Raw genomic sequence first — 13,332 nt, 5'->3', positions numbered from 1 at the left:
ATGGTTAATTATTCATATTTCCCATGAGCTGATCCGCTACAGTTGCTAACTACGTTTTGTGAAATGCATAACTTACTGTAAATTTAATAAACAATGACCCAATGTAAGTCCAATATTACGTTAACCCCGTCCCTTAAAACTGCCATGTCACTCATGCATGCCACATCACATTTCCTAAATCAGATAGTTTGCCAGAACTAACGTAGCAGTTAACGTTACGGTTGAACCACTGATGGCAGATGGACTATTCTGATGATGTCTTTCATACTTTTCTGGACCTTGACAGGGAAACTTACTTGGCAGTCAATGGGACAGTCACAAGCCTCCCGGTTTTCATCCAAAATATCTTAAATTGTGTTCCGCAGATGAACAAAGCTTTTAGGGGTTTAGAACGACATGGGGGTAAGTGATTAATGACAACATTTTCATTTTGGGGTGGAGTATCCCTTTAATACACTTTTGAACAAACTGAATTTTTTATGATAATAGTAAAAAAAAATTGTGTGAACTGAGTCTCTTAGGGAGTGAATATAACAGTAGGGCTGTCAATCAATACTCACCCGAGTAACCAGAGTCTTTCTCAGAGCAGCGTGAGTCACGTCCATTTGGTTTCTGTTCAGTGTGTGCTCTTGCTCTAGAGGCCAAAAGGGCGGCAGTGTTGCTTTTGTCTTTAGCATGTTTACTTGCTGGACGGGAGGTGCGTTCCCTCTCCCCTACACACCCTTGGGCATATCCTCTTGGTTCCTTGGGCATCCCGGGCCCTGAAAGCAGAGAGATACAGCTGGGCATACAGTGGCCTCATGCAGAATATATTTACCCATTTCTAACATGGGGCATGGAGTTAGTTCTAACGCTTCATTTATGCCAACAAAGGGTGAACATCAAAATTATCTTTAAATGTTTGTCTAAGGGAGAGTTGTTGTTTTTTGAAATTAGGAAAGTAAAGTAATATTTACAAATCCAAGAAAATTTTTTTTGTATATTGTCTTCTGTGAGTTGCTTAAAGATTATAATAACAATTATTCTACAGAAAATGTATGTAAATTCAAAACACAAGGCACACATTGTGTCACTAGTCTTTTTTTGTTTTGTTTTTTGGAATGAGTCAAGCTTTTACTGTCATGAGAATTACAGTGTATTCAGAGCTACTGTACAAAAAAATTACTGTAAGGCACCAAGAGAACACAAAACACGCCTGAACATTAAGTGACTACACACATACATTTTGATTATATGTACACACTGAACTCTGCTAATACACAATTGTTTATTGCCATCCCCAGCCTGTGCCATGTGTTTCACGCATTAATCATATTTTCAACTTAAAAAGCAGACAAACACTTGAGCAAAGGACTCTACAACTGAAAAAAATGTATTCTCATTGACCAACAATTCAGACACGTGGAGTACTTGATGATAGTTTTTTACTAATATATTAGTGCACATAAAAGGCATTTTATAAAAGGTCACAGACACTTTAACTACAGATCGGATACATCAAACTCTAATTTCTGGTTGGATTAATTGTGCTTGCTGCTGTAAAAGGCTGATAAATGCTAATAAATCCTGCCATCATTGCTCTGGAATTCTGGAACGTTTGTCATGTGATCTCTTGGCAAAATCCATTCCACTCCATTTTATAGCCCTATTTTTTTCCCATCATGGCGTAGTTATGACAAAAATAAAAAAATAACACTTGAAAGCACCACATGGTTATATTTTTCAAACTTATTGTTGGGAGGTACTTATTCGTTGTTCATTCTCACTGTCATTATTAATGGAACTATTACTACTCTCATAAAAAAAATCACCATTTTCATAATTTTATTATTTAATTGTGCTTTGTCATAATGCTATTCCATCCGTTTTATAAAAGCAGTATGCCACATATCGTATACACCGAAAGCTTTTAGGTTTAACCCCAAAAAGCCATCAACGTTGTACTCTTAATAAGTGGCAGAAGTGCTGGTTTTGGCCAACAGTGTTGGGGGTAACGCATTACAAGTAACGCGAGTTACGTAATCAGATTACTTTTTTCAAGTAACTGGTAAAGTAACGCATTACTTTTTCAAATAAGTAACGCAAGTTACTTTTTTTTCTAATTTTTTGCCAAAAATAGAACTTTTTTATTTTAAAAACAAACAAGCAAGCCCTGTCCAGATTTAAAAAGTAACGCAAAAGTAACGTAACGCATTACTTTCCATTAAAAGTAACGTGATTCGTTACTTTTTATAGAGTAACGCAATATTGTAATGCATTATTTTTAAAAGTTACTTTCCCCAACACTGCATATAAATCACTGCTTGCAGCCAGGGGCCTGGGCGTCGCACCAAATGTTGGGTCCCGGTCACACAAACACACCTTATCAATCATATTAATAATAATAATCAGTATATACCCTCGCCAAAGGGCCGCTGTTACTCATTTCCACTATTACCTCCTGTCTGATACCCCTGCCTGCAGCATAACAATTATTCATTATATTTTGTTTTTGTTGTTTTTTGCCATTAAGTGTTTAACTATCTTTATTGCACGTTATAATATTATCCGATTCGAACAACGTAGGCTAATCAAAATGTACAATAATTCTACAAAGATTTTACATGAACACAATTAATGCAGAAAGAAATATCCATATCAAAAGGCTATAGTTATCTGGTTGTTGCTGTTAAGAGCCAATACATTATCATAACGATTTTTTTTTACTATTGATTATCATTTATGAGTGCATTTAGATGACTAATGATCATTCTGGCCATTATAAATGGGCAAGTGGGGAACGGAACTGATGAATGCAATCGATAAGAGTGCAATGAGTGAAACATAATGCAGTCAAAGAAATATGCGCGTCAGACTAAACTGTGGAGCAAAACTCCGGCGCGAGGGAAACGCTACTGAAATCTAGTCTCTCCCACGCGCCTGTAAAATGTGCCGGCGCTCGCGAGGTCAGCTGCTCTACTACAGCGCCACGTGGTTCTCGCAGCGCGTGTGTGCGCGGACATGTGAGGAGGAGAGCGGAGGAGCAGCGCACATGTTCGGCACACACGCCCAATGAAAAACTGCGCTCTTTTCAGGTGACGTTATAAACAGAGAAAGACGTACACAACGGAGTTGCCAAGTCCATATTTTCCGGCGTAATGAAGGTACCTTTTCGTGATTTTTCACATAATGTAGAATAATGTTTTTTTTTTTTTTTAATGTATGATATGTAATCTTTACAGGCAAACTGAGCCCTGACAGCAGATAGAACATGTCAAGCACAAACTTAACCCTTTAACTGTCACCCCCCATTTTTTTAAAAATAGGCATGCAGGTGCACTATCCAAACTTAAATTGTTGTAATTTATGAACACTTTGGAATACAGACATAAGGTTGGTCTCTTTTTAAAGAAGAAAATCAGCAAATTATCACCAAAAAAAAAAAAAATGTAAGTATCAAAAAGTTATAGTAGTTTAAATTTACTGTAAAGAAAATGCACTATATTAATTTTATTTTATATATAATAAATATTTTACATATCAGGTTTTACTCTAAAATTGGTATAAAATTATAGCCTTATGTCTAAATAAGTTATGTTCCAAATTTGAAGTTGATATGAAAAAAATTGAGGTTCCTGTGAGATTTAATTTAGGGTGTTATACCACAAACAGCCACCGGGTGCCATCCAAACTCCATTGAATTTTTTTAAATGCATGTTTCTGTCTAGATTTCTCTGTCAATATTACTTCTATCTCAAAATAACTAAATATGGAATCCTGAGACTGAGACCTTTCCAATAATATGTTTTTTGTCAAGATTATAAAAAGTTTTAATTTTAAAAGACCGTAATTCATTTTGTAATATGACACTTGACACTGCCCACTAAGGGGGAGGAGGCCGCCAAAAGATTTTAAAGTACCATTTCCATGGTAACGCAATGTCTGATTTCGAAATGGTTTTTCCAGAATGAATCTTGGGCTTCTAAGCTTTCAAATGATATATGATTTATGATGATTACTAAAAGATTTGATAGAGAAAAGAGACAATAACAAAAAAGAGCGCCAAACGTCCCACAGGTGGGACGGTGACAGTTAAGGGGTTAACGCTACAAGCCTATTACCATTTAAGCCCTTTTTTTTATAGGATTAGCAACAAGTATACAAAAATATACAAAATCACAAAACAAAACAAAAACATACGGGGCCAGGGGTAATATAAATTACATTATATAAAGTAAAGGTGCCTCAAAAGGCACTTTTTAACAACCAGGCAAAAGGTCACAGAGCATTCAGTCAACTGTACGTTATAGGAAAGAGCCAATATTATAAGATGCACACAATGTTATCGATTTTAAGGCTTTAACATTGCTGGAGGTAGATATATGGGCTATAAGAAATAGGGGCTTTACAGACAAAAATTTGCACTTATGTAGGCCTATAAAAAATTTTGCTAGCAAAATAAATAGCTTTATTAGAAACTATTTGTCCTTTAGATTATCAACATAAAAACCAAATAAAACATCCTTGTACAACAAAGTAAAATTGTCTAAGAGAGAAGAACGTATAAATAAACAAGTTTTTCCAAAAAAATGGTTACATGGGTACATTCCCAAAAGAGATGAGAGACCACTCATCTACCATTCCACAACAGGAACAAAGAGGTTCCTTCTCCGGAAGCATTTTTTTTTTTTTATATATATAAACATTCACAGGGTAAACTCGATGTAGCAATTTAAAGGATACCTCTTTAACCTTGTTCATAATTAAATATTTATTGGGTAACGACCACACACTCTTCCAAGAAATATCATAGAAGATAATTACGCCAGTGAAACAACAGAAAGAACAGTAGTTATATCATTCTGAAAAATATGTCAAATCTTTCTATTCCTGAAAGAAGGGCTGAGCGCAAGGCAAATTTTCCCGATCACCATTTAAGCCCTTTTTAGTTAAATCCAGCGATAGTGATGTCGTCTTGCCCGGCCCTTTGTTTAAATAATGTAATTAAATAATAAAAAAAAAATGCATAATGTAAAATAAGAGTCCATTTAATCCGATATTAACATATAGATCTGGCAACCTTGCACATGATGCCCCTGCTGAGAGAACATCACATGAAAAGTGGAGTGCACTGAAACATGTGCATGAAAGAAAATACATATATACTTTTAAATCATTGTGTGGAAAGAAATATGTCTGTTGCGGTTTGTGAAGACAGTTAATTTTTATTTTTCACAATCTTAAAATATACACTCGGAAATCCCAAATTTGCAAACACTTAAAAACTAAATGTTTCAAAGTGCTTTAAATTTCATAAGACACCATATTCCAGTATATCAATTTTTCACCACAGCATTGATAAACACTTAAAAGCTACGAAGACATAAATACACATTTTCTTTTTCATTTTACATCCAATGACTTAAGACTACTATTAAAAAAAACAACAACAAAAAAACAATTCAGCACAAATAGAGTAACCAGCTCTCCAACAGAGGCATTTTGATGTTCACTGATTTCCAGTGCAACACGATCCTCCTGACTGGCCATATTCAGCATTTCTTTCCCTCACTAGAGTAGCAGTGTTATGCAGCCCCATTTGGCCTCCTCACTGGTGTTGATAGAGCGTCACGTCTGAGGGCACGACAGGCCCAGTAGGCCAGGGGCGGCTTTCAGGGCAGGGTGCATGCTGACATGAAGGGTCTGTATAGTGGAGAACTTGATGAAAGTGGCACGGGTCTCACGAGCATGTGCTCTCGCTGCTGCCGTGGCCATGATCTGCATTATACGGAGGAGAGTTGCTTCACTGCATCAGAGATAGTGGGAGGAAATACAACAATAAGAATAAAGATTGAGCAATATTTCAAACCAATTTCAACATTACTTTCTAAATTGTGGATTTTAAGAAGCCTAAAATAGTCTGAGAACTTGGTTATTGTAAATAATATTTTTACTGTCCGATCAAATAAGTGCAGTCAAAAATCTGAACTTCTGACTGATAGCGATCATTAGGGGTCACTGTGAGAGTCCTTTTCAACGGAATATAAAAGTAAAATCTCAAACACTCAGAATTCTAAAGAAATCAGTCTGTGACAGTTCTTGGGAGCAGTACTAAAGAGCTACTTGTCCTGACCTTCCTATGTGGATACTAGAGGCAATGCACCAGGCCATCTCTCCATCAGGAGACGGAGCTTCCTGCAGGATCCTGCGGGCCAGACGGAGGGCAGCACCTGCCAGCTGGGCGGGCAGATACACCACACACTGCCCCTCCAACAGCGAGAGCTCCAACAGGTATCGTGCCATCCAGACCACCTGAACAGACACGATTTAAGACCGTATTTTAATACAAGACCACACTGACACAAATAAAATGGAAAGCCAGGCCATTTTCCTTTGTTTTAAAATGTGTACTTCAAATCTTATATGTATTTGAAACACTGGTACTTGCAGATAATGTAATGGTGAAATAAAAGGCCGCTTAAAGGGATAGTTCACCCAAAAATGAACGGTTTCGTTTACTCTCCCTGTTGCTCCAAACATGCATGACCGACTTCCTTCGATATTTTGAAGAATGATAGTACCAAACAGTTGCTGGTAGCCACTGACTTCCAAAGTATGGAAAATAAATAAAATGCTATAAAAGTCAATGGGATTGTTTGGTTACCAACATTGTCAAAAAAATAAATAAAACTCATTAAAAGGTTTGGAACGACTTTGGGGTGAGTAAATAATTTCTATTTTGAATTTCCTCAACCACCCTTGCACACCTGTAAGTAACTGATAGGCGTGTAGGAAAAAAATAAATAAAATGCATTAAATGAAAAAAACCATGAATCCAAAAAAAATTTCTCCATTAAACCATATTTAACCAGTCTTTTGCCATATTTTAAAGACTAATTATGAAACTACATATGTACTTGAGGGGCAAAAAAAAAGCTTAATTAAAAAATGTAAACAAATTTTACTGCAAATAACATGGTGTCCAAAAACATTACATTCAGATCACAAGTATAAATTTTAAAAAAATCTGTAATAAAGTACTTTAAGTATGCTAAAGTGTATTTTACACAAGGGAAGTTAACCGACCTTGTCACTGCAGCGTGCGATGGAAGCCGAGATGAGAAGAAAATTAAGAGGGGGACAGTGATAGAGATCAAACTTGAGCCCAGTTAAAACCCTCCTCTCCATCCGCAGCAGTTGTTTCTTACTGTAGGCGTTTTCCATCAGATAGCAGAGCTCTGACACCTGACAAACATTACCATGTTAAGAGTGTCAAGTTTCCATTAAACACTGGTTTAAATACTCAAGTACCTCTGGTAACAGACATTCCTCTTTTTTAGCAGCCAGAAAAAGGCAAACCACACCCAGTAACTGCAGGCCAGAGATGGACACTTTGAGGAGCCTTAGTGCTCGATTCAACAGGTGCACTGCCAGATACAACGTTTCCTCTGAGAACTGGAACACTTCCTGAGGTGAAAACAAGCATCCTTTACAAATTCAAAAGAGACTGCAACAACACCTTATTCTTACAAAAACGTATAATTTAGCATAATATACAGTACTGGTCAAAAGTTAGCAATTAAGATTTAAAAACCAAGCCTACATTTGATTAAAAACCAAGTAAACAATAATATCATGAAATGAGTTCATTTAAAAAGTTGTTTTTTTATTTTACTATATTTTTCAACAGCCATTACTCCAGTGTCACATGATCTTTCAGAAATCATTTAAGAACAGTGCGGAAACCATGAAACACTACCAAAGATTTGGAGACTTAAAGGGCTAGTTCACCCAAAAATTCTGTCATTAATTACTCACCCTCATGTCGCTCCAAAACCGCAAGACCTTTGTTCATCTTTGGAACACAAATTATGATATTTTTGATGGAATCTGACAGCTCTCTGACCCTTCCACAGACAGCAATGGTTCTTACACGATCAACATCCAGAAACGTAGCAAGGAGATCGGTAAAATAAGCCATGTGACATCAGGGGTTCAACCGTAATATTACGAAGCTGCGAGAATACTTTGTGCACAAGAAAAAAAAAAAAAAAAACACGATTTTATTCAACAATTCGTCTCCTCTGCGTCACCCTGGCGCCATTTTGGAGAATATCCACTGAATGCAAACAGCGCATGTTGTTCGGTGTCAGCTGCGCCACGCAGAAATACTTTCTACGTTGTTTGTGCTTTGATTTGAACGAAAACAATGTATCCGTGTGGTGTGCTGTCTGCATTCAGTGGATACTTTCCAAAATGGCACCAGGGTGACCCGAAGGAGACGAATTGTTGAATAAAATCGTTATTTGTTTTCTTTTGTACACAAAACGTATTCTCGTAGCTTCGTAAAATTACAGTTGAACCCCTGATGTCACATGGCTTATTTTACCGATCTTCTTGCTACATTTCTGGACGTTGATCGTGTAAGGACCCTTGCTGTCTGTGGGAGGGTCAGAGAGCTGTCAGATTCCATCAAAAATATCTTAATTTGTGTTCTGAAGATGAACAAAGGTCTTACGGGTTTAGAATGACATGAGGGCGAGTAATGAGAGAATTTTCATTTTTGGGTGAACTAACCCTTTAAAAGGACTTAAATCCTTATTCAGCAAAGACAAATTAAATTGTTACATTTTAAAATGCATTAAAACAGAAGACTTTAAATTGTTGTATTTCACAATATTACAGTTTTTACTTTATTTGATCAAATACTAATTCAGCCAAGGTGAGCAAAAACTTCAAAAATATATACATGTAAAAATTCTTCCAAACTTCTGACTTTCTTGGGATAACTTGGCCAACTCCTCTTCAGTCATAGCCACTCACTATCAGAAATAAAATACAAATCTGTATATTCCACTTACATGGACTTGAATTAGCCAGTCCACCAAGATAGCTCTCGTAGTGTCACTGAAATGCTTGGGCAGGTCAGCGTTTGGGAGAGCGCATAGTAGCTGACTTCTCTGCAAGCAGAGGAAACAAACACATGACCACAATGGCGAAAAATCCACAGTACTTCGCATGTCATCCTTACCATCATGTCTGAAAAGATGTCCCATGCGTAGGTCTTGTCATAGAGGAGCCCCAGCTTACTGATGGCTACTTCCACTTCTCTGCGCAGAAGCTCGGGCATCAGTTCTCGCAGACTAGGACCTGGACACCTGTTCAGATACTTCAGCAAAGCCTCCTCTTCATACACATCTAGCATTGTTGCACAAGAATAATAAACGAGTTACTGAAAGACGACAAAATGTCTTCTGGATTTCAGAAAACTTAGTGTAGTGTAATGTCAGTTGGTTTGAAACTCAATTCAGTTAATGTGATTGAATTTTCCGTATTGACAGATTATTAGAAGGCTTTGCATTGTGTTTTATGGTTAAAGAATCATCCGTAAACTCAACAAATAATGTACCTTCTGGCAGGAAGGTTAAAATATCTTCTTGCAGTGTAGAAAATAAACTTTAGGGAACATAGTTTGTGCTACAGACATGAATTAAGCATAAAATAATAAATCAGGGAAGAATCTTTAATTGCAGGGATCCAAGTTAGATTTAGGGTGCAAAATATAGATTGCTGCAGCATTGACGTCAATCCGGCAAAAACTAACTTGCAATTGGTTCCCTTGAGATTTTCCTGTGGGTTTTGCAATTTTATACACATCTAGCATTGTTGCACAAGAATAATAAACGAGTTACTGAAAGACGACAAAATGTCTTCTGGATTTCAGAAAACTTAGTGTAGTGTAATGTCAGTTGGTTTGAAACTCAATTCAGTTAATGTGATTGAATTTTCCGTATTGACAGATTATTAGAAGGCTTTGCATTGTGTTTTATGGTTAAAGAATCATCCGTAAACTCAACAAATAATGTACCTTCTGGCAGGAAGGTTAAAATATCTTCTTGCAGTGTAGAAAATAAACTTTAGGGAACATAGTTTGTGCTACAGACATGAATTAAGCATAAAATAATAAATCAGGGAAGAATCTTTAATTGCAGGGATCCAAGTTAGATTTAGGGTGCAAAATATAGATTGCTGCAGCATTGACGTCAATCCGGGAAAACTAACTTGCAATTGGTTCCCTTGAGATTTTCCTGTGGGTTTTGCAATTTTGAAACAAGGAAAACCCCATATGAAAATCTCAAAGGAATCCATGGTGAATTATTCTTCTGGGTTTGGCAGCACTCCATTATAAAAGCTTATATGTGGATCTTGACTCTGGCTAGTAAGCAACTACCATAGCAACACCATGGCATAGAGTTTTACAAAGGTAAAAACATTTTTGTCAGAAAACACATCTAATTGAAAGCACAAATAAATAGCAAATCAACATGCAGTCATTGCATTTGCATTAACAACAAATAATACCTAGCATGATGCCTGAAGAAAGTAGCCGTTGGATTAAAGTAGTACCGTTAGAATAACGTTAACTAGACTTAAATACTAAATTGAGAATGACGTACCAAATCATGGACTACTCAAGCAGTGTCTCGGGTTACCTGAGGGTCCCGACTCATCCTGTGGAGCGTAGTCCATTATGATCCCATCCTCTGCGGATATGGGAATCCTTCGAACCTTGAGGAAAAACAGAAATGCAACCCTGTGACAGCAGAATGGTGATAGCACATCATTTGGAGATCCACCTGTCTAATGGGCTGATTTTCTATCCATTACACTCAGAGGTGGTTACAAATGGTAGCAAAGTCACACCGTGGCACATAATGACATAAGAGCAGCAGTTACCCATCGACTCTCCTGTGCGGGTTTGTAGCGCTGCCCGGATCCCACCTCCTCTCCTTCAGCAAACACCCTGCGCTCCCTCAGAACACAGGAGTTTGCCCACGTCCGCAGGGGCACTAGTCTGTCGTCAGTCTTTCGAAGCACAAAATGGTTTCATTTATTCACAATAAGCTTGTAAAGCATTAACACTTCATAGAGCAGCGGTTTTCAATACATGTAAAAGACCTGCAGGAATGGGTCAGTCTTCATTTGTGGTGGCAAGTGGCGTCCCTCTACTTTACAACAGTTGAAAAACTTTAAATACCAAAAAATGTTTGAATGTTTGTATTCTGTAGGGTACTCCGAATATACGGACTCTATAGTAACTTGCAATATGAAGTCTGTGGTGTTACTTCAAAATGTATCTGAATTTCCCCCCCTTCAGAGCCATTTAATCTTAGGATTCAATGTTTTTAGACTGTAAAGTGGTTTTAATCTTTTAGAATAAAGATTATAAAAAGGCACCACAGACCATTTTGATGTATTTCCAATTTTTTTGTTTGTTTATTTTTAAAAAGCAACTATTCTCCTTTTGCAGAAATAGAGATGAACAATTAAACATTTCTTTTAAAAACTGAAATTTAAATGATCAATGAAACTGAATCCTTAAAGTTATTTATTAATTACCTAAAGTTGCATATCCCTGCTCATTTTAGAACAAACCAAAATTTTACTTCAAATATTGGTAAAACACCATAAGTGGTTGTGTCACCGGTTTGATTGAAATTTAAAAACCAAAATATTCTTAAGCTTCCATTTTAATGGACATAGCATATTAAACTAACTTTAAATGCACAGCAATACATTTTATTAATGAAGAAAAAAACATTTTTACAAATTCTGCCTCTCATTTGCCACCCCACCTGAAGAATGACAGGAATACAGTATTCGTTTTCAGTCTTAAACCCGGGAAGAAAATTAGCATGGATATCTAATACGAGTAAAATAAGGTTTGTGGGCAACATTTCAACACAGACTTTCATGTTTTGTTTAGCAACAAATGAAGGTTAATTCTGAAACTGTTGAAATCAACTAAAGTTCTTGCATTTTTTGAAAGAACAACCATTTCAAAATTCACATCCGAGGTATAACTGTGTAACTTAATTTAGAACAAATAGTTGCTTCGAGGAATGTTAACCACAGACCACGTTTACCTGCCATGCTAAGAATGCACTGAAGTTCTGAAAGAAAAGCATGGGAGTTTGCCTTCCAGATCTCATGACTAAATACACATGAAATCTGAATATTTTGGTCAACTTGGGTATGCATTCAGTTATCCATAATAACGTAGCAGATACTGGTGAACTTACACAATCTCCCGTTGACAGATTTTCTGCTCACATTTTGGCCATTATTCACTTTACACAGCAGGTCTAGGAATTAAAGTGGAGATTTTACAAGCACTCTCACCATATGGAGGTCCAACAGTTGCCTGGAATCACAAAACCCAGTTCGAGCCATGATTCACCTGGACACTGCAGCTACCCACACACGCTGAATCTGCAGCTGTACACTGGCATGTACCATCAGCTAATTAACACCAGTGGCACTAATAAAGCTTACTAATTGTCCCTTCACTAAGCCCCGCCCTGTGCCACGAGTTTGCTTTTGTCAAGCAAGTCACTGGAGGTTCTGTGTTTGGGTTGTTTTCAACAGAGTTGAACAGACATTAACCAAATATATGGTCAGAGTATGTCTTATTCCCAAATGAACACATTAAATGATTAAGACAAATTAATTCAATAAACAAGATAATATAATTCATATAAAATATACAAATAAATACAAAATTACTGACATTTGATTGAAGACAGCTACTTATCCCTGCTAGGAGTCATTATTATTGAGCATAAAAGTGTTAATTTATCTAAACTATATGGGCCATTACAGAATTGAGTTGGAAACGTCTTGAAAAAATGTATTTTTCCAAAACATTTGTATGCAAATTGTATAATATCCAAGGTACACATTTCTAGTAATTGTGTAGTTCTCGTATTGTATTTTCAGAAAGTTTTGGAATATTTGTCCTCTACCCAAACGTGTCACTACCGAAACACAGTAATAGTAATTGAATTAGAAGGGTTATATTGACCCTTGTTACTTTTTTTCAGAGGTAAATCAATAAAAATGAAATTTTTAACCATATTTATGAGATTTCTTGCATTTTGAATCCAATTTTTCTTTGTAAAAGGCAAAAAAGTTGATCATACTGATTTCAAAGTTAAGGATTCATTAGTTTGAATTGAACCAATAACTATCATAACATCTTAGTTGATAATTAATTCAGTATACTTTCGGTAGTGATGGGTAGCGACCACAACACATCACAGAATTTTTACTTGCATACTAAAACACTACTAAAATACAAGAAATTTGCACAACTGTACTAAAATGTTGTTTACTTTGTTAGTAAACATCTAATATTTGATTACTTTAATGTGTTTTTTGGTTGTGGGACAGCAGTTTGGACCAGTTCTGCAGAATGGCCCATAATAGTTACTAGAAAAAACGAAGATTTGATCATGTTAATGTTTAAAAATCTGCAATATTCATGGAAAGTGCATTGTGTTAAAGGTATTC

At 36.4% G+C, this 13,332-nt stretch overlaps 1 protein-coding gene and 1 pseudogene across 4 annotated transcripts; both read right to left on the bottom strand.

Annotated features, from left to right (window-relative positions):
* LOC107572730 (CLOCK-interacting pacemaker-like) overlaps window positions 1-843 on the bottom strand; it is a 17,158-nt pseudogene extending 16,315 nt beyond the window's left edge.
* Window positions 844-5,275: 4,432 nt separating this feature from the next.
* Window positions 5,276-12,293, bottom strand: LOC107572729 (cyclin N-terminal domain-containing protein 2-like). Of its 4 annotated transcripts, none has more exons than XM_016259162.1 (9): window positions 12,163-12,293; window positions 10,717-10,848; window positions 10,473-10,548; window positions 9,011-9,177; window positions 8,841-8,939; window positions 7,291-7,446; window positions 7,066-7,224; window positions 6,113-6,291; window positions 5,276-5,785 (listed from the first exon to the last, which is right to left on the bottom strand). In XM_016259162.1, exons 1-9 carry the CDS (start codon window positions 12,211-12,213, stop codon window positions 5,608-5,610), a joined length of 1,197 nt encoding a protein of 398 aa, XP_016114648.1. In that variant the 5' UTR covers window positions 12,214-12,293; the 3' UTR covers window positions 5,276-5,607. The 4 variants fall into 4 exon arrangements, with proteins under 4 accessions (XP_016114648.1, XP_016114649.1, XP_016114651.1 ...); XM_016259163.1 differs by having other exon boundaries at window positions 10,717-10,845; XM_016259165.1 differs by lacking the exon at window positions 7,066-7,224.
* Window positions 12,294-13,332: the final 1,039 nt, after the last annotated feature.

The sequence above is a fragment of the Sinocyclocheilus grahami genome, unplaced genomic scaffold (assembly GCF_001515645.1).
Source record: "Sinocyclocheilus grahami isolate Dianchi unplaced genomic scaffold, SAMN03320097.WGS_v1.1 scaffold1802.1, whole genome shotgun sequence".
In the NCBI taxonomy this organism is placed as follows: domain Eukaryota; kingdom Metazoa; phylum Chordata; class Actinopteri; order Cypriniformes; family Cyprinidae; genus Sinocyclocheilus; species Sinocyclocheilus grahami.
This window is presented reverse-complemented; position numbering and strand designations above follow the sequence as displayed.